At 38.7% G+C, this 21,144-nt stretch overlaps 1 protein-coding gene across 8 annotated transcripts in view; it reads left to right on the top strand.

Moving 5' to 3' along the window:
* Positions 1-21,144, top strand: part of nfia (nuclear factor I/A) — a 188,211-nt gene that overhangs the window by 135,655 nt on the left and 31,412 nt on the right. For 3 of the 8 annotated variants that reach the window (XM_066691749.1, XM_066691748.1, XM_066691747.1), the window contains exons 6-8: positions 2,478-2,605; positions 8,915-8,965; positions 17,502-17,630. In XM_066691749.1, coding sequence (XP_066547846.1) covers positions 2,478-2,605; positions 8,915-8,965; positions 17,502-17,630 — 308 coding nt within the window. The remainder of the gene's footprint in view (positions 1-2,477; positions 2,606-8,914; positions 8,966-17,501; positions 17,631-21,144) is intronic. The other 5 variants (XM_066691751.1, XM_066691750.1, XM_066691754.1 and 2 more) reach the window with 3 other exon arrangements.

The following is a 21,144-nucleotide window of genomic DNA, read 5'->3' as shown; positions in this document are numbered from 1 at the left end:
GGGACTGAAGCCATGTCCTGCCATTAACAATAGGGTCTTTATGTGCCGCGCTCTGCCCTCTCTCTCTGTGCAAACCTTGCAGGCAGACAGCAGGAGGGGGGGCGGGGGTTCTACAGTGCTGCCTCTGTTTCAGCTTCAATAAGGAGAGCGCTAGCAGGTGTATTTACTGTTGACTTACGACAGGGGTATGACCTGGTAATCTACCGGAGACTTGCCCTGACTTAATCCCCATCAGACAGCCCTCTGCAATCAGGTACTGTGCTTCTCATAAATGTCAAAGCTCTCCTCCGAGCCCCAGTATTAGGTCAGCTGGATGTCAAACAGCAGTGCAGGAAGCAGGTATGCAGACAGAGTGACCCTGTACTGAAGGACAGCGTCCCAGCCCTAATCTCCGAGCTTTAGTACACTTTTCCAGCATGGAAAAATGGAAACATTTGACAAGAAAAAGCAGAGCTGTATTGAGTTTAGACCAAGCTAATTCTGTTTATAGCATGAGATCACTGATGAATGGGCTGCTACGAGTGGCATATTGTAAACACACATTTACAGAAAAGGCAACACATATTTCCTTATATATAAACAATCAATTGAGCTGAAGCTAAACTGCAGCATAGAAGATATTTTTAAAGCCAGGAATATCAATGAATTATCACAAAAACTGGACCATCTTGTTCCCCATTATCGGTATAGATATCACCTTTACTGTCAGACTTTTATTGAATTTGCAGCAGGGGCTATTGGTTTCTCATATAAAAAGGCGCTGAATTTGTTTATTCATTATCTTATGGACTCATTAAACAAGGAAACAAAGCACCTCTAATGTACTGTAAAGCTGATGGCTTTAAACTGTTCAAAAAATGTATGCATTGTTTCCACTATAACGTACCAATGTACGTTTCAAAGATCTTTGCAGCGAGTTGAAATAATTCAGTGCCCATTAATCCATTCACCCATTTAGGGTTCATTATGCAAAACAAAACCCTGTGTCTAGTGCTCCACTGTGAGCCTATACAGGGCCTATGTAGATTTCTAAAAATCAGCATTTGCATAATCACTTTTCACAATACATAACATTGCAAGGGTGAGAGACTTATCCTGGGCTACTCTAGACTTTTGGAAATGTTTCCTTATGGCTTGGCTGAACCCATACACTCTCCCAACTGCTTGCCAGAAACTGTGGATTTATATAAGATTTTGACAGGGAGGGGGATCGGACACCAAATGAAAGCCCCTGATAGCGCAATCAATACAAGCACACAGTGTGTTTCAGGATTGGTGAAGGTAAACGGCACAGTTTGGACTTTGATAAGGGGTGTCCATGGCAGCTGCAGGATGCTCAGGGCAGCCCATTCCCCTCAAGGGGGCCCTATTGTTTATCCCCCACTCAAGGCTCTGTCAGGAGGTGTGGGCTGGTAGCATCTGCAGGCTCCCCTGTTCACAGCACTGCAGCAATCCCTTCTCTTGATCCGCAGCCAGAGTTGCCACTGCTAAAGAGGATTACCATTAATCTTGCGGTTCTTGGGACACTGGGGGGCAGCTAACAAGCTACTGCCCTCTGTTGGAGCCCCAAGAGCCCCCTGTGCACACTGACCTTTCCTGCTTTCGGTCCTGCGGTGGAGGAGCCAGTGGAGGAGTGGAGGGCTCGGGAGGGATGGACATCACTCTCCTTTCTTTCTTTGTTATTAAAGGGCTCTCATGCACTATTCATCCACACTGCCAGACACTTAAGGAAAGTTTTTTTTAATCTATAAAGTGAAGCTGGCACACTACGAGCAAGAGGTAGAGCATTTGACTTTGTAGATGAATGTATAATTTCCTTTTAGTACCTTGTAAGCGGTGTTTTCTTCAGCAGGGCATGGTGTTGTGCAGTGTCTCTTGTTGAACTGCAATTCACAAGGAAGACAATAAATAGGGCTGTGACTGCCTTTTTCCTCTCCCAGCTAAAACGTTTCAGCCTAAAGACATCTGGATGAGAAGTCTTAGACAACTCAATTTAGTAACCCATCCCCAAGGCTGATTGATATTTTTAATGACCGATTTTGTTGCCTACCTGTTACAATCTTTGACCCGCCCTGTCTACCCAGTTTGGGGGAATCAGTTGGTTTTGTTTTGTTTGTCTACTCTTGCGGACAGATCCTGGACCCAACCACTGTCACAGGTACAAGGCTGAGTGGCCAAGCAGCACAAAACAAACAAGACCACAATTGTACTTCACAGAATAAAAACTTCAGCTCACTGCTTAGTTTTCTTGTTTTTTTGGGTTCAGGTGAGAAATAAATGACTGCATTCATTGTATGAAGGATTGTTTGCAATATATAAAGCACGCAGTTACGAGAATCACAAGGGTTACTGTGGTCTGTGTTTCTCCTCTTCCTGCCATATCCTTCCAGCATATTAACCCCACTTTGCAATGTCCAAATCATACACCCTGTCTGCTTCAGTTTAGTGTAGCCCTATGTGTGTCTCTCTCCCAACAGCTCTGCAAAGCGCATCAAGTGCATAGAAGACGACGTGGATAGTCCAGGAGAGGAGTCCTTCTACCCTGGCCAGGGCCGGTCGCCGGGAAGTGGGAGTCAGTCAAGCAGTTGGCACGAAGTGGAACCAGGTAAGCGGGCTGCTGTCCTCTCCTCCCACCCTCCGTCTAACACATGCACACACTGCTCTGCGGAGAGTGAGGAGTACAAGAGGGAATGGCCCCTATTTGCAGTTACATTACTGTAACTGAAAGTAATCTTATAATGGTGACTGCTTTTGTTCTATAGCTAATTAATCAGAAATAAGTTATTTATTTACATATGTATTTTGTTATTTCTTACACCTTTTTCTCCATTGGAATCTGCATGTATGTATATAAAGTAATTCATGTGTGCAGATTTCTTTAATATTCATTGATTTCTAAGTAAAGCTGTGGCTTAAAAGTAGCAAAGACATTTCTATGAGAAACTCCAATTTGTTCTACAAATAGTTTAATTCAAATTTGTGTACTGATTTCTCTGATATCCAATAGGATACTTTACTTCGAACCTTATATGATCCAAAGGGGGGGGGGGGTTATCTCTTGATAACAGGCAGTATTTGTGATTATTGGTCATATCTTCCACAGGCCATTCCATGATACTGCTAACAGATGTGTTAAGAAAGATAGAAAGAAAAAAACATTTTAAATTAATTCTTTCTCAGACTTTGGAATCTATGAATAAAATATAAATAAATATAATTATATATATTTGATGGCCTGTTACAACCTTTTAGAATTATATAAACTTTACACAGCATTACAGTTATAGTGGTACGGTGCAGCCATATCGAGAGTCTGTGGCGGCGGTTCTTAGTAGAGAACCACTCAAGACTGGTGCACAGTTGACCAGGTGTTGCCAGTTCGGGAAGCTTAGAGAGTCAGCTGGAGGATTTTCATTTGACCTTGCTCCAAATAATACCCACTGTCACTTGTCCGGTGCCTGTGAGAACTGGCTGTGTCCGTCCCCCATGTAGCAGGAAAGAAGCACTCTCTGCTCTCAGGGATGGAGGTTTGAAAAAGAAGGACATTACCATCAGGGGACTGTTTTTTTGGAGGAGGCACATATGTTATCGGGGATGGATTGCAAGTTTTTTGTGATTTTCGGGTTCTGGAACAATGTGTTTCGCTGCTGAGAAAAGATGAGCATTTCCGTATTTGAACTAGACTATGCAAAAATAGTTAGCATTACATATCTAGGGTCTGGTTCTGGGTTATATACATGAGTGTGCAGGTGGTACAACCTGTTAGTGGTAGTTTTATTTCCATCCCTGTGTGATCTGTTAGGGATTTGCATAGGATGTGTTAGTGATTTAAGACTGAATTTCAAAGTGCTGTGTTTAAAATAAGGCAAAAAAAAAATATATATATATATATATTTAAATGTACAATGCAATATACATACACTTTAATAGAGAGCAATTATTTGGAATCCCAAGTGTATTTACTTGGTTGGTGTTTCAACTGATATAGCCGCTGACTGGAGACAACCATTGCATCAAATGTGAGCTTTTAAACTGCCAATGCTATGACTCCCCCTTGCCCATCGTATTTAAAGCATGGTCCAGCTGAGCCATAATATTTCTTCATCTTGTTATGAGTGTGCATACTTGCATGTTCCTGTTATTGCTGTTCAGTGATACTGTGTTATTTTTACTGAGTTAGAAATCACTTCTGTAGAAACTCTAAAAGCTGAATAAGAGGAAATGAAACAGTGTATCTCTGTTGCATAAGCATAAAGGTCTATATCTTAAAATTAAACCCTTCCGAACAGTTAGTTGAGAGAAGTTGGAGAAGTTATTTTGGATGGAAAGGGTAGCTGACATGAGCTACACCTTTAGGGGAGTGAAATAACACAGTGTACTTGTGTCTTGTACTTGTTCCCCGTATGGTCTTTTCAAAGTGAGACAAGCAGAAAACTAAAAACAGTGCACAATTTGTTGAGATTTTGGAACCATGAATTCTATGTATTATCAGAGGACCAAATTAAATACAGTGGTCAATTTAATCCACAAATCTTTCTTGGTTATCTTCAGTGAAAGAATGAAGGACTCTTAAAGAGCTCAAGTTTTCATGGGTGTGCAAACAGCAATAACGATGTCTAACAGCTGGACAATAAATATGAAGTGGACAGTAAAAATGTCAGATGGTAAAGCTGACGTTACAAAGGATTTCATGTTTGTTTTTTCCTACGTTAATGATATTACTAAGAATTAAAATAGTAGGTCTCTCATTTAAAATTACTCACTTCAAGGTAAACTAATGGATTGCAGATGCTCATTGGTTGATACTTCCTGCTGTTTAATCTCATGTGGGCACAATCCAGTTAAATCAACAACGAACCTTGGTGGGTAATTTTCTGTTAAGCTAAAATTTCCAAAAAAGGTCTATACGTGTGTGTGTGTGTGTGTGCGCGTGCGCGCGTGCACATGGGCAGTTTTAATTTAATGTATTTACTTCCTTCATTTGAAATAATATTAATTGGTGATTTATGTAGTTAGATACAAATTGTATCATTAAACTATACTAATTTATCAATCAGTTTGCTGAACACTGACTTAGCCTGTAAAGATTAAAATTGATCGAACTGCATTAAGTCAAGGGGTTTGTAAACATTTGACTGCCACTCCATAGAAATCAATATGTATGATTCACAGAATAACATTATTTAAGATTAAGGTTGTGTGTGTGTGTGTGTATGTACATATTTATATATCCTTTTACTGTTCAAAAATGGTCTATAATGAGAATGTCGTTTTGCCATGGTACAGCTTGGTTCTGTACTATAAATCTTTGTCCTGAGTGTCAGTGTGTGTGTCATGTCAGCAGCTCACTCACACTCTCACCTTGTCCTCTGTGTCGGATCCTGCAATGCAGTGCGAAGCATTCCAGACCCAGAGCATCAAAGACAAGTAGCCAGTCTCACTTTTTGAGTGTCATTGTCTTGTAATTGGTACATTGATTACAGTATTTTATTGACTTTCATATTAAGAAAAAATGTGTCCTTGCTGTAGTCTTCCTCAGAGTACACATTCTGTAAAACCATTTAAATAAACTTTTTCTGGTGTTGTGTACCAGAACAGGCATGATATTGATATCCAGACACTTAAACTGCAGTATATGAATAATAATAATTAGTAGTAGTAGTAGTAGACCTTCAAATAGTGTTAATGTTGATACACTGAGACATTAAAGAACCCTAGTCTGGTTAAGTTGTTGATACCTTTGCTGCTGGTTAAACACAAAATATATATTTAATTCAATACTTTGTTTTCTAGCCTTCTGCCATCAGTTTACATCAAATATTTGTTGGAAAGTAAATTAACCTCTTCATAATGATTCTAACAAAAACATCTAGGAATCATCTAGCTCTTAAAGAAAAGAAAGTCTGAATCTTGCCCTCTAGTTTTAACATCCCTGTATGTACTGGAAGACAGCTAAATACCAGTACCAGGAATTCATTTCACAAACTTTTATTATGAGATTTGTAAATAACTTAATCATAAATTCATCTCAAGTGTTTTTTTCCTGATTCTGAGAGTCAAATGTTTCCACAAAATAAGTAATTTGTAGTCAGAAATGGGTGATGGAGTCATTCCATATTTAGTCATGTGACCACAAAATGTGATGACCTTAAGCTTTCACACAGACAACCAATTCACAATAAATATGCCAGACCACTACAAGGAACATGTTGAGTGAAAAAGCAGCCATTTCATTTTTCATACTTTATCCCTGCCACAGCCAGAGGGTTATTATTTGTATAAAGAATGGACTAAGATCATAATCAACTTCTGGTTACCTTAAAGGACTTCCTAGTGTAAAAGCATATATGTATTATACACTGGTATGTTCTCTAAAATATGGCAGGATGGCAAAGTCCATAGAATTCTTTCTCATGTTGTACTACAATGTTTATACATAGACCCATAGGACATTTTCACTACCCTTCAACAATTTTTCATGGAATGTTTTAAATGTTGTGAATTATGGCCTGGCCCCAATACATTCTACAGTCGTGGTTTCATTTATTGTTAGGTGCCATTTTCTACTACATATAAATAAAAATGCCATAGGGTAGAAGTTTGTAATTTGCGGTCATGGGAAGGTTTAACTTTAAGTTTCAATTTGGTCTAGACCTAGGTATCTAACAGACCCTGGACAGGATTAAACATTATATCCTTTTGGTTTGGGCTGCCAATATACAGTTCACAGTACACAAGTCCTGGAACATAGCATGACTTATGCTGTGTTTATCAATCAAGAATCATTAAAGTATAAAGGACATGATTTTGTATGCATTTTTATTCAAATTTTATGTTATTTGTCTTTTAAGGGCAAAAATATCTTAGTTTCAGTGTTAAAATCCTGGAGAGATGGTGAAGTAAAATTTGGTGAAGGAGTTTTTGCACATTAAGAAGTACTGCAAATTTGTTCCTATCTACATCCTTAACTGTTTTGCACTTTCGGTTACGGCATGTTTGTCTGTTTCTGCTCATATTGTTGCTTGCCGCTACAGTTTAGGAAAGTAAAATTTGACAGGTCACTACAGGATGAGTTTCAACGTGTTTTGCTCCAGTGTATGTTTCTATAAATACACTGCAGATTGGTTTTGAAATACATGTTTCCATGACAAAAATATACATTTTGTGTGTTTTCCATGCCATGTCCACTGGTGCAAATGCAATTATGATATAACATACCTCCCACATTTCCTCTCATCCCTGGAAAGAAAAATAACTAAGAACTGGAAGTTGTAGATTGACCACTGACATTGTATTTACAAAATATACTATTTATGAATAACACCATGTGCGGTATTTTTGTTTGTATATCAACCTTAAATATAGGTGGCATTTATGAAAACTGGTAAACATTTTTAGTACAGCGCTGACTGTACTTTGCGGTAATGTAATTGCTAAATATCGTTCTCACTACAATATTTACTGCAGTTACTGAGATATTCAATATAGGCAAAACTTAGCTTAATAGTTTTACCATGGTTTTCCAACAATTACATGTTTTGGCTAAAAACATTTATGAAAAAGGTACATGTAGTATAACTTTTAGATGAGAGGAATATTCATTTTATTTTGAAAATATTTGTACCTTACAGAAAAACTTTCTGCCTGGGTTGGAGACTTTCAGAAGCGATTTTTAGTGGAATAGATAGTTAACATTGTAACATGGCAAGCTGAAACAACAAAACACAAGAGAATGCAAAACACGCAAGAGGAAACATAGCAACTAAAAGCAGATAATATCCCGTGAAGCATACCTAAACATTTTTTTTCAAAACTAAATTAATTAAGGGAAGTCTTTCTGGGAATAATGAGTTGCAAATAAATTATAGATTTGTATAACAAGTACATAAAATACTGCAAAGCTAACCCACAAATCAGACTCCTGTGACAGCACACAGCATCCACTGCTCAGCAGGAAGACGGCCGGGGCACATACACCCAATTTGCAAACTGATGGTTACAAATTAAAAATAATTTATAACCATAAGCCTTTAGAGTAACGAACCAAGAGCAGAAGACAGGTTATTTGACCCAGCAGGACTTCTAAAGTACCAAACTATTCCTGACACAAAGTTTAGCTGCTTCTTTAATCCTGACATTTGCTGCTTTATGTAACTGGTCCCAGAGTTACTTTTGAAAAAAAAGAAAACTTACGATAGTCGTAAGTCACTGGATCACTGCTATCTCCCTTCACTGTGGTGAAAAGGGGACATTCTGAGAAGCAAAGGGGTTTCATTTCAGATAAACATGGGCTTCAAATGAAGAATAAATTGCACTTCCTAATAGCTTACCAAAAATGTTTATTGTCCACGCAGGGATAATTAAAACAGTTCTTACAGATGAAGTGTGCTAATTATTATTGGATAAACTTATTTAATAATAAGAATACATTTTGGAAGTGCAAAATTGTATATATATTTTAGTTGCTTCCAGCACTAAATTGAATGAGTTGTCCCAACCTCTCATTTGTTCAGGTAAACACACAATGTTTTTGATTGGAAAGTGATTATACAAAGAATTAATATGTAGATTTTTTTATTATTATTATTATTGTTTGTTTGTTGTTATAAGGGAGGGAAAATACGGTTTCAACTCACTTGTACCATCTGAAATTGTTGGTGAACAAAACAATATCAAAAACACACATATCAAAGTGTAGCTGTCTGTCACAAAAACAAAACAGGCAAGCACTCTCTGGCATTGAAATGGGATCTAACTCCCCACCAAGAGCAAGATGATACGCAAAGCTCAAGTCATTTGCAAAGGTGTCAGTCATGAATAGTTAATGTGTGAGGTAATGCTTATTTCTTTATACTATATTCACCCTGCCTTTCTTTCCTTCCCCCTTTCTTTCTGTTGTTCTTGTCTTTCAAAGCTGGATATAAACTGCGTGGCTCACTAGCTAGTACGTTCATCTCAAGACAAGGTAATAATGATTAATGTTCGCATTTTTACACTTCATGGCAGAATGAACAGGGTAGCTCACTGTGTTGATCAAGGTAGCCTTGGCCCGAGTTCGCAGGTCTGCTCTCTGTACGATCTCAGTCACAGGGTGAACAGGGGGTCTCATGGTATCAGAATAGGCTGCATTTTTTAATTAAATTTTTTAACTATTCATAGATACTGTTAGATACAACAGAGACATTGATCTCTATGGCAGCCTCACACCTGCCACCCCCTCTCTCACAAACACTTAATCGACAAATCTTAACATGCACTCACCCCACATGGATAATTGCAGATTGATTTTCAATGCTGATAACTCCATTGTAACGTTTGTACTCGTTTTCTACCCCCCGCCACCCCAAAAAACTAAATAATTGGCAAATGTTCCAATGAAAACTAATAATGCACCATATTTTGGTAGGTATGACCCTTTAAACATTTTACATGTTTAATCGGGGAATGGGGAACAAATTTTGCTTTGGAACAGAACACTGTGAAAATCTCCCTGTTATTGTTTGATTGTATACAAGATACTATATTTGTTTCCATCCCACCTGGTATTTAATGTGCAAGATTTTATTTTAATGGAAACTTTATACAAAGAACACTGCTGAGTTGTATATATTTATCTTAGAGTATAATATGCATGTGGTTAATGTATATATCTTCCATGGGTGGGTGAGTCAGTGTTTTGATTTAATGTGGACCTGCAATTACTCATATTTCCCTGCAAGTACACTTAAGGAACATAGATTAAATGTGGATTTCTTGAAATGCAAATATAAATATAGATATATATCCTTTGGGTCTTGCACTCCCCACCTGTTGCGTCAGCATGCTGTGTATGGGTTCTTTATATAACTCAATTTCAGTCAAGTCTCAGACTATTTATTCTGTCTATGGTTTTCTATCTCCTGACTGGCTGTTGCACGTCTACAAACACTGCCACAGATGAGCCGTGAATGAGTAACGCCAGGTGGCCGTGGATTTTATATCAGTGATGTTTCTGGCGGGACGGTTCCTCTATTTGTGAGGAGGTTATGTTCCCAAAACAGGTCTGTGCAGTGCACCTATCATCTAAGCTGTAGAAAAGAGGTCTGCTACAGTGTATCTATCATTATAAGTACTGTTTTCAAAAAGGCAGAGGAATACATAACACAATGTCAAGGCAATGACCGAACCAAAGCTTCTGTCAGATTTGTAAAATAAGCCCAATTACATTTAAGCCAAGAAATCCAACCCTTTTTTTTCCTCACCTTAAGTCAAGTTTAAGTTTAATAAATATGTAAGCCCATTATAACGGAGGTAATTGTGTGAGCACTGTGAAGAATGACACAGCAATGGGGCTTCTTTATTCAGTGATAGCACGTTTTAATATAGCTTGAGTACTCTTCAATACCAAAGCTTTTACTGCACTCTACTGTACAGACAACCTGTTCACAGGTCTTTTCTGCCAAAGAAATGCTGTAAATGTCCGAAGCTTTAGTCAAATTGCAATATTTTATAAGAAAAGTGAGCTGCTGGGTACAAAGCAGTTACAAAATGAAAAAAAAGGCTACACACAACAATGAAAAAATATCTGAGGACCTTTCTGCGATGTGTGATATTTGCCTTATTAAATGCTTATTAAACCCTGCTGTTCCTATAAAAGGCCATCCAACTGTGAGGCTATTTTATGATTACTGAGCATCAGCACTCTGTGTGTCAAGAAGGAACAAAGTCACCCTGTCCATTTTAGTGCAGTGCTTCAGCATGTTCTCATATCTGCTTGAACCAGTTAACCCTCTATCTGTGCCCAAATATGGGAACCCAGAGCATTTGTAAATAAGACAACGAGTAAAAAAAGACATGTATTTAATAGTGTGTAGGCTCACTGTTGGCCTGAATCGGTGATCTCAGACGCCATTTCTGGAGGGACACTTACTTTCTTCTGTTTTATGTTCCAACTGGAGCTTTCAGTAACTTAATTATCCCTGTTATGTCATCAAGTAGGCATATATAACATTAGTTAAAGGTCTTTTAAGATTAATGTCTCAAAAGATTCTTTTGATTCAAGGTGCCCAACTTGTAACATAATTTACAGTCTGTGCAGAAGTATTTATTTCATCCAGTTAATCAACTAATCAGACCAATTAAGTTCCTGAATGCTTGGGGGGTGCGGGGGTCAGGGGTGAAAGACCATGCTGCTCTCTTTTGGGTCAAGCTGTTGGGTCAGGCTGTAAGGATTGAGTCCATGTCTTTGGGTAACAATACTGTGTTGCTATCAATATGTATGGGGCCTCATAAAATTCCACCGATTCTGGCAGCACACTGTGGTCCAAAATATAACACCCCAGAGCCTTTCATGGTGCCCTTCAAGAGGTTTGTCCTATTGCTTGTGATATCATAGTGTAGCATTTGATAGGAAACAAATTGGTTGAATGACCACCCAGTACTAAGAGTGAGCATCGAACACTGTCTGAAATTTTCTTGGCAGCTATTTTAAATATGATACCTTACTCTTAACTTAATTGTTTACAATGAGAATAAGACTGTGGCTACCTGTAACAGTCAGTGTCTAATGTATACATACAAAGCTTTGAATGGATGTACTGGATTCAATGTATAACTTTCTGGGCCCTGAGCTGTGTTGCTACAGGTAGGTCACAAGGGCTGTTACTCCATGTCAAGGCAATGCTTGGCCTTTCAAATTGGTGCTAAACTGCACTGGATTTGTGAAGTGGAATCACATGAGAGTAATATATGGCGATAACATCTCTTCTCAGCACGGTGTAGGGAGACAGAGTGAGCCCATAGACAGATGGACAGAAACAGACAGCCAGTCGGGAAAGTATTGCCTAGCGGTAGGTTTAAGTCTCGTCAGGTCATCAGCTAAGAAGTGGTGGATAAGAGCAACAAAAGAAAGAGAGAGAGAAACCCAGTGCTTTTTCTGTAATAAGGTTTCCGAAAGAAAATGCTGAGTACGGCCGAGCTTTGATTCCAACTGACAGAACCTTTTCAAGTGTTCATTACTCACTTTCAAGCTTCAGGCCCTTTCCAGACACAGACAAGCAGAGAGAGCTGGCGTAGGATTGCGCAGTGAATAGCTCAGATGTGCCTTCACAAACATTTACACGCACGCACGCATGAACACACACACACACACACGCACACGTGTACACACACGCGCACACACTGGCTTTGTATAGCCACGGAGCCCTATCACCAGCTATTAATACCCCACACAAGGTTACAGTGAGTTAGAACTTTGGAAAATGAAATCTATAAATGTTTGTAGCTTATCGACAGGCGTGTGCTTTCAATGTTTGCAACAAATGCAAGGAACATGAAAGCTCATGAAGGGAAGCAGGGGTTAACATAAAGGTCTTTGAGCAGGAGGCTGGATTTTAGTCCCTAGTTGTCTTTGGCTTAGATATAAGTACTCTAGGCGCCTTAACAGTTTTTCTCCATTTGGAACTGAATCGCTCAAGTGAATTTGGACTTGAGAGCAAGATTAATGAAGGTGTGGTCATCAATAGCGGGGTTTCAAAGTACAGTTCATCTTGAAGAACAGTCTTTCATCCTCTGAGACCAGAGCCCTGGGATTTTACAGACTTTTCCAGTTCCTTGGAGTCTCTCATGTTCGAGATGGGTCTTTCTCAGTAGAAGAACAAATACAAGGCTAAGGATCCCTTTCGTGTTGTTTGATGATGTTTCCATTGGTCCTTTAAACCTGGTTGTCAAATGTGTGGCTGTGTGTTTAAGGTTTCCTTTTCCCTAATGTTTTTCATGATGTAAGGGTAAAAAAAAAAGAGAGAAAATAAACTACAAATAAATGTAATTGTTCATTCAGACTCATGTATAAACAATCTCACATGCACACTCACACACAGGCACACATATATATATACCTAGGATTGTGCTTTGGAAGTTTTCCATGTGGAAACTGTGCACCCAATGAGTAAAGATCTGTGGTGAATCAAGATGCCAATTTGAAACAGAATCTACTTTTATTAATTTACTGTTATTACATTTTTTCTGTGTTGATAATTTAGTTTTGGGGGAAACTGCAGATTATACATTGATTTGAAGAGCTCATTTTGACAGGTGGTAATTGTTTTGTATTCTATTTTATTTTATGCATCTGTTTAAGTACAAAGTAAGTACATTAAACAGATATTTAACTTGATACTAATCAAAGAGTTTATTTTAAATGAAAAGCTATGAAAAAGCAAAATATTTATTTGTTGCCTCAAAAACAAACAAGTACATTCACAAGCAATGGAGGAAACTAATTAGGAATACATTCTTGACATTTCAGACTAAATGTTTGGTCTACTTAAGCTGAATCACCACTAGAGGTCTTTCTCCTTTTCATTTGAATTGTCTCATTCAGATTTCACAGAAGTTTCACTATCTCTTCTAATAGCCTGATCCACTCTCTGTGTATCATTCTGTAGTGAGGGAATATTGTAGATATTTGTGAGCTGTGGCTCTCACCACAACTTCACTGACTCCATACTCAGTTGGACTGCGTAGGTTGATGGAGGTAAACTATTTTTTGTTCCTGTGCAAGAACCAGTGAACCCATTTTGAAATTCCTGTAGTTTCTATACTGCTGCTGTATATTTTGAGGCCATAAATCAAAACCACAATAGCTCTCCAATTCTGGGGTTCCTGATGTGTATCAGAAACAGGTTGTGCAAGATCTTAAAGCTAATCACTGGCAATAAAAAGAGACCAGATGCCTCTTTTAAACAGCCCATCAGTGTTATCCTTAAGTGTATTAAATATTGTATAGGATCAAAGCAGTGGTCCCTGGACGTGTTAGTTTAAGACAACAGCTTCAAATTCATTTAACCTAATTTGCAATCTGAAAAGTTGTGCAGTGTGGCATCATAGGGGATAACATACTATGCTTCTGTGAATGGGGATTGGCACACTACAATTCTCTTTAGATTAACTATTTCAACTTAACATAAAAGCAGCGTTCAGTCATTGTTGCAAGTGGACACTGGACAGTAGACTGACCGCTATATATTCTGAACAGAGGGAGGAATTACTTTTAATTGTACCATGGTTGCGTATTGTCTCTCCATAACCCCACTGAGTTTTGTATGTTTAATTCCTCTCTCAAGAAGGCCAGCTCTTAAAGAATTCCCAGTACTTATTTTAAAGTACAGGTCTTTGGTGAATGAAGATTCCAATTTGAAACAATCTACTATTATTAATTTACTGTTATTATTAAAACAATCTCTGTTGAGAATTTAGTTTTGGGGGAAACTGCAGCTCAAATCACAGCTCAAATCTTTCACTGTGTCACCGTGGGAATGTCCTTCAAGAAAACAAGCATGTGATCGGTGTAGTGTAGGCTTCCCCTATTCCTATTAGGGCACATGTTTACTGAAACCGCTGGGTTTTTGCAGGCAAGCAAACGAAAGAGTGTGGTATTTGTTTGGGCCAATTTGTACTCTCATGCTGGAAGTACGCTGTATGTCATGCGAATGGTTCATGTTAATAGAGGTGACCACTGTACTGTCATATGGAGTATCGATTGGTAATGCAGGGAGAAAAAGGTGCCTGAGATCAGACACCAGCTTTCTCAGTGATCAGGGTCCTCTCAACAATTAGGAGTGAGCCACAATATCAGGTTTCTGGTTCCATGTTTTAAATGTTTTAATCAGTTTTTAGCTGAGAAGTTCAAGACACATATCTCCTTTTTTTAATGGTTCTTCCTTTGGTCAGACCATGCTGATTTTGCTGAATTTGTGTTGTCCTGTTTGCGCTTGTGTCATCAGTAAGTACATAATTTCCACTCTGTGGTGTGGTATGGAGAGTTGGGTTTTGGTCTCATGTACTACTGCTCTTTGGACTGTCCTTCCAAGCTGAGCTGCTTCCAATTGAAGTCCTATGTGAAAAAGCTCCAGAGCTCCAGACACCTGGTTCATTTGCTTGATTCCATCAGCAGTGTGGTTCTCCTGGTTGGGTGCCGGGTTTTCCAACATGCACAGGAAGAGAAACTGGGTGTCTGGCCGTGGGGTTGGAGGCTGCATCGAGGTTGAGGATCCCGACTCCAGCAGCAAGATTTTCACATCCTCCCTATCTCTGCACATACACACACACACATTGACATGAACACACACACACACACACACATATATATAAACTTATATATATGACTGAGAATCTCCGACTCCACTTGCGCTTGCAGTCGAGCCTTGTGCTTCCGCGTGTGGTGCATGCTCTTCGGAATGCAAGAATGCACGTGTCTTTTATAACCGTTCCGGGGAGGGTGGGGCGGGGTTAGGGGAGAATCAAGACAATAGCACATTTTTAGTTTTGAATCTATGTGCGATTTCTTCAGGTGCACAGCTATCATTTAGCGCCATCATTTCTCAATATAATTTCTCGATATTCCCGAAGTTTTGCCCCTGTGGGATTGACGGAAGAATGAACGAGAGACCCTCCCTCACAGCTAATTAAGACAGTGTGAAAAAAATGAATTGGTGGGGGGGGTTAAAGTTAGTGGAGGTTTAGAAAATCAACAAACTAGATTTAGGGGCAATGACTGGTGCTAAATGATTGTCCTTCTAAAAAAAAGTACATTACCCGTTGACATTCCCGTTGAGGATGTCAATAGCAGATTTCACTGTTTTGTTTTGTATGGTTTCTTTTTAAGAGGTGGCTGTTCCAAGAAACAAACATCAAAAAATATAACTCAACCATGGGTACATCCTGATGACATTTTCTTGCATGCCTTACTGACTTTCTTCTTTTATTAACCCATGTAGAGAATGTTTGAATTGTGTTACTGACAGTGAAGCAGCTAGCGCACCATAGAATGTGAATGATGCTGTTTGCTTTTGCATTGCCTAACCTGTCTGTCTGCCATATCTTCTCTCTGCTCTTTTCCTCCCTCAGTCCCAGTCTTCCCTCATTTTCACATTTCCATTTATCTATTACATTAGCACACGGATGATTTTGGGTCTGTGGTCAGTTTATTATTTTTAAAAAACTTTTACATCCACCCCCCCTTTTCTGCTGAAGTATGGAAATAAACAAATACAGTCATTGAAAGATCTTTAAAGGCTTTAAAAAAGTAATGTTTTTGAAACTGCCCCTATGACATAAAGCAAAAGCCATTATGTGGCTTCCATTTTTCTTCCATAAATCTGGAACATTTCTGACTTAAATGTGGATTGTCATTTTTGGAGTCAGATGAACCATAAAGTGCCTGTATTCAGTTTAGGAATTAAAATACATTCCCCTTTCTAGAGACACCTGTCAACAAAGATGGACCATGAGTGATGTTTCATTTAGACTGTATCTAGTCTTATTTATTAATTTCAATATTTGTATTCGTATATGATTTGATTAAGATCTCCAAAGCATAAATTAATTAGAAATGTATGAACAATTATAATGAAGGGATTTTTAAACATTCTCCATAAAATTAATCTAGGTGTCTTTTAGCAATAACAGCGGTAATAAATGGAGCCCTCTCAAGGCTGGTAGTCTCCTGTATCAATGGGATTTTTCTTCAGCAAGTCAAACAGAAGGCTCAAGTGATGGCACGTTATATTAACTACTACTACTACTTCAGCTATTACTCCCCTAGCCTTGCAGAGTTTTTTAGAGGAAGATGAATGGCCTACGGAAGATTTCAAAGGCCAAAGATGAAGGGTCACATTTATGTAGTTTTTGGCTGAAGTGCAAATCTTGCACTCTTTCAGTACGGTCTAAATAACACAGCTCAACTCAAGAGATGAACCAGATCACTGTAATGAATACTAGTGCTTTGATTTACAAGAAGTAAAGTTTTAATAGACACGTAACAGTTGTCTGTGTGACCTTCAGAAGGTACTGTTGTAAATACTGCACTAATGCACAGATTTAGTAAATCATTTCCCAGCCATTTAGATTCTTTATCATATATTCCACTTCCCTCGCTTTGTTTTAGTTTTACCAATAAAAAACAGCAACCTTTTAGAACAAAAATCATCAATCATTTAAATTTTTAATTCTAAACTCCTCCACCAAAATTGCAAAGCCCTTCTGCCATGGAGCCCTCCCTTCAAAGCTGGTGAAACCAAAATGCTGTTGACAAAAAATCTGTGACATGAAAACCAACAATATATTCTAAACCACAAATGGGAAAATATATAGAAATTAAAGTCTGAATGAAACAACGCTACTGTCAGGAGATTAAACATCTACATGTTTGAAATAGAGGTCTTACAGTAACCTTATCTCTCCAAACAGCGTCCAGTTAAATATAAGCCCTCATTGCTACAAAAGCTACAATGCCAAAGAACATGAGTCTTTTTTTTTTTAATTTAATCTTCTCCTGACCATCTAAACTGACCACTGTCTTGCCATCCGCTGGGCCTCCCCTTCCACTCGGTGTCCTTTAACCTCCTCTCACGCTCCCTCCCCCTCCACCCCTCTCTCCGCCTCCTCTCACTCTTTCACATTGCACAGCCTGTCTCTCCATGACCTTGCATTATTAAATTGCACTTATCAATCATTCTTGCCAGGAATGCCATCGCCTACTACATTAAAGAAGTCAGAGAAGTCTGGTTTCAGCAGTCCTGTGCCTTCGCAGACCTCCTCCCCTCGAACGGCATTTACACACCATCATCGGCCTGTCATTACAGGACCCAGAGGTGAGGTCTCCCCAGCTGCTCCAAACCCACCAACCACCCCCCACCCCCCTCCAAATCCCTGCAAAACCCCCCATCCCAAACTCCATACAACCTTTTGAGAGGCTCTCTGGGAGCCCAGGCTGAAAGACTGAGCTTTAAAGGTGCACAGGTACAGGGTGGGGAAGGTTCAGTTACAGAACTGGGAGCAGGGTTTTGAGTGTCCTCAGCGCTATTCCCCTCGAACCTGCGTGTTACCCTCCCAGCATTGTGATGTGACGTTGTGCTGGTAGGTGTGTGGGCCCTCACAATAAAATTGCAATCAATACTGGCAGTGCACTGTGGTCCAAAATATCACAATACGAACTGATTATCATGGTGCCCTGAACTAAAGAACACTGCATACCCTCTCGTACAACCCTTTGTGATGAAAGAAGGCCTGTCCCATTGCTTAAAGGAATATAAGTGTATATGTATATGCAGACGTGTAACTATTTGCAAAGCCATATTACAATGAGGGGCCTTGACAGCGGGAAAGACATTACCCACAACAAATCAGCAAGCACAAGACACACCAGTCATGCACACATCTATGGTTTGTAGCCATGCATTGTGCATCTGACAGGAGGGGCCCTGCAGACACATCACACAGAAAGCTAGTTTGAAATCCACAAGCAATGAAGCTTCTCTGGGAGAATCAGCAAGTTTGGTGTTCTTGTTTAAATGTGGCTGGGCATGATATATGAGAACATTCTTATATGGATATATGCATGCAGTCTGATCTATACAAATCCTGGTAGCTCTCATTTGTCTTGATTGTACTATGTACGTCTTAGTTTGGGTAAGTGGAACTTGATTTAGTTGAAATATTCTGAGACTTCTCTCAATGCAATTCCCCAATCCCCACCTTAAACATACTTCGCTCTGATGCTTGGTTGTTGAGTGTGTTGGAAACAGACTAGCTCTCACTAATGGATATGAGCAAAATATGAGAAAGGGGTTAAAAAGATTAATTAAGTAGTATTGTTCCGTTTGGTTTTGTTTTGTGTGTTTGTTTTTTTGCATTTACAGAAAGGGCAGAGAACAAACCAAACCAAAAGAAAGCCACAGGGATGGAACATTTGTCTGATTCCTTTTTATTTCATCTTACTGTGCATTTTTTCTCTTTGGGGTCATTGTTGTTAATGTGGTAGCACAGAGTCACTGTGGAGTACAGACTAATAGGAAAATGACTGCATAATCCATGTATCACCCTGTCTGATCCCTCTAGAAATGTTGCTGGCTGTACTGTATGTCCTTTGTTGGTGTTTCAGTGTTTTGTTTAACATTGAGGCAATTTTCTGATTCCGAGTACTGTAGCATTTATTTTCTTATTTTTCTTTCTTTTGGTTCAGTGTTGGACTACATTTCCTTCAGCTATCTGACCACAACATTGTAATATGTCCCTGGAGATACATTCTGTAAAATAATATTAATAATACTTTTAACACTGAAAGTAGAGACCAAAACAAAACTGTAAGTCCTAATGTTGCAATCAATTTTGTGCTTACTTGCTTACTTACTTACAACCAGGCTAGAAGTAAGTAGTAGAAGTGTATAACGCACAGACAAACAAATAATCCAGATACTATCTGTTCAAAAGGTACCAGGTAGTTTAAAATAAAAATATGATAATTGTTTTCAAGAACACACTTAGGCTCTTGTTTGTATATACGTAAAAGATACATTCACATTATTTTATTTTATTTGTTTTTCTGCTCTGGACTTCCTTTGATACATCCAAAATTCAACAGCTGTCACTGTGAAACAGAGAGGGTACCAAGTTCAATTATAAATTAACGCACAAATTCTTAGTGTTTGAGAAAAAAACTACTAATTATAACATTAATTATAAGTATTTGTATGTTCGTTGTGTAATTAACTGAAAAAGATGCAACTAATGAACTTTGAATCTCATTTTAGTCTAACTGAGTTCCCAGAATATATCTACAAAACATAAGACAGGTCAAAGCTCAGGTTTGGTAAGAAAGTGATCATATTCAAAATGAGGTCCATTTTACTTCTATATGGTATAAATTAATTGTGTTAGACTCAGGAAGATGAACACTTAGATGATTAAAACCTGGTTATCTAATAACATTTTGACCTACAAAGGCAAAACCTAAGACTTAATGTCTGAATCCACCAAGATTAGCTAATGTCAGAGACATTAAGACTAACATGCAAACAAACAAGCAGAAACTCGATGGAGATGGTGGCTGTTATCTTTTCAGATACACAGGAGGATAACTGAACTGAACATAATGACTGAATCTATGACATTCTGTCTGGGTTCTGGTTCAATGACAAATTAACTCAGCTGTGGACTTGTCTTTTACTCAGACACATTAATACCTATTTACTTTTTATTGTTAAAAACATGTATATTTCTTGTGCTTATTGTCCGTATAGATGGAAACTTTCCAGTTCTCTTACTTTCTTGTGCTTGCCATTGTTGGTAAACTGCTTTTCTAATAATTGAAAATCAGTTGGAGTCATTCATTCTTTGCATGGAGCAGGTCGAGCTCAATGCCAGCTTTCTTGCATCCCATATTACTGTCTCATATTCCTATTTGACCATGGTTAATGAGACAACTATACAAGTTTTTTTTGCTGCCGAACATGCTCCACTTTTTCTGTCCCAAAATTACTGATTGGAAATTCAGAAAATTGCAAGTGAACTAAAACGACACGTTTGTCTTTTCCATGTGCTGTGCAATGTGCACCTATAGCATTTCACAGTGACCAGTTTTTACCCTGCAGGAAACTGCTTGGGAAAACCTTAATGTATCCGGCCATAGTTCTGTCTTAATGAGCACTTACGCTTTGTGTGCCATTCGCCGATGCCCTCTGAAGGCCATTGTCTTTGAGAATCCTGCAGTGACATTCCCTGATTGCACGCTCACACTCGTGAATGCTGTCAGATATACGCCTTAAACATCCCCATCTCTAGTTGCAGGATAATCTCCAAATGAAACAATTGCCCTTGCGCTATCCACTCTATGCCCCCCTCAAAGAATCAGATGTATATACATATAATATACACTTCTATGTGTATAATTATTTTCAACTCATATGCAGTTTATTCATATGAATCAACCATGTTTTAATTCCTTAATATAGTTAATGTGGCTGAATAAGTCACAATAGGCCTAAATGGCTACATGTAGTATTTAAAACAGAAGTATGGTAGCATATGAATAACTATTGATGGCACAACAGGATGCAGCATATCTCTGAATTATGCCAGGCTGTGTTGTGCTCTGGCTGGTGTAGCTCTTCAGAAGGAATAGCAAAGCATGATGCTTTCATACACTGTGACCAGAATTGCTCAGGTATGATAATGTCACTGTAATTTGTTTCAAGGGTTGGAATCAGCCTCATAGGTTGACTGGGTTCAGTGAAATTCTTCCATAAAAAGCTTCCCTGTGTGATCTTTAGGACTTATTAAACAAAGCACCAGCTATCTATTGCCTGAGCTACACAGGACATTATAATC

Source organism: Amia ocellicauda, chromosome 19 (genome assembly GCF_036373705.1).
Source record: "Amia ocellicauda isolate fAmiCal2 chromosome 19, fAmiCal2.hap1, whole genome shotgun sequence".
In the NCBI taxonomy this organism is placed as follows: domain Eukaryota; kingdom Metazoa; phylum Chordata; class Actinopteri; order Amiiformes; family Amiidae; genus Amia; species Amia ocellicauda.
This window is presented reverse-complemented; position numbering and strand designations above follow the sequence as displayed.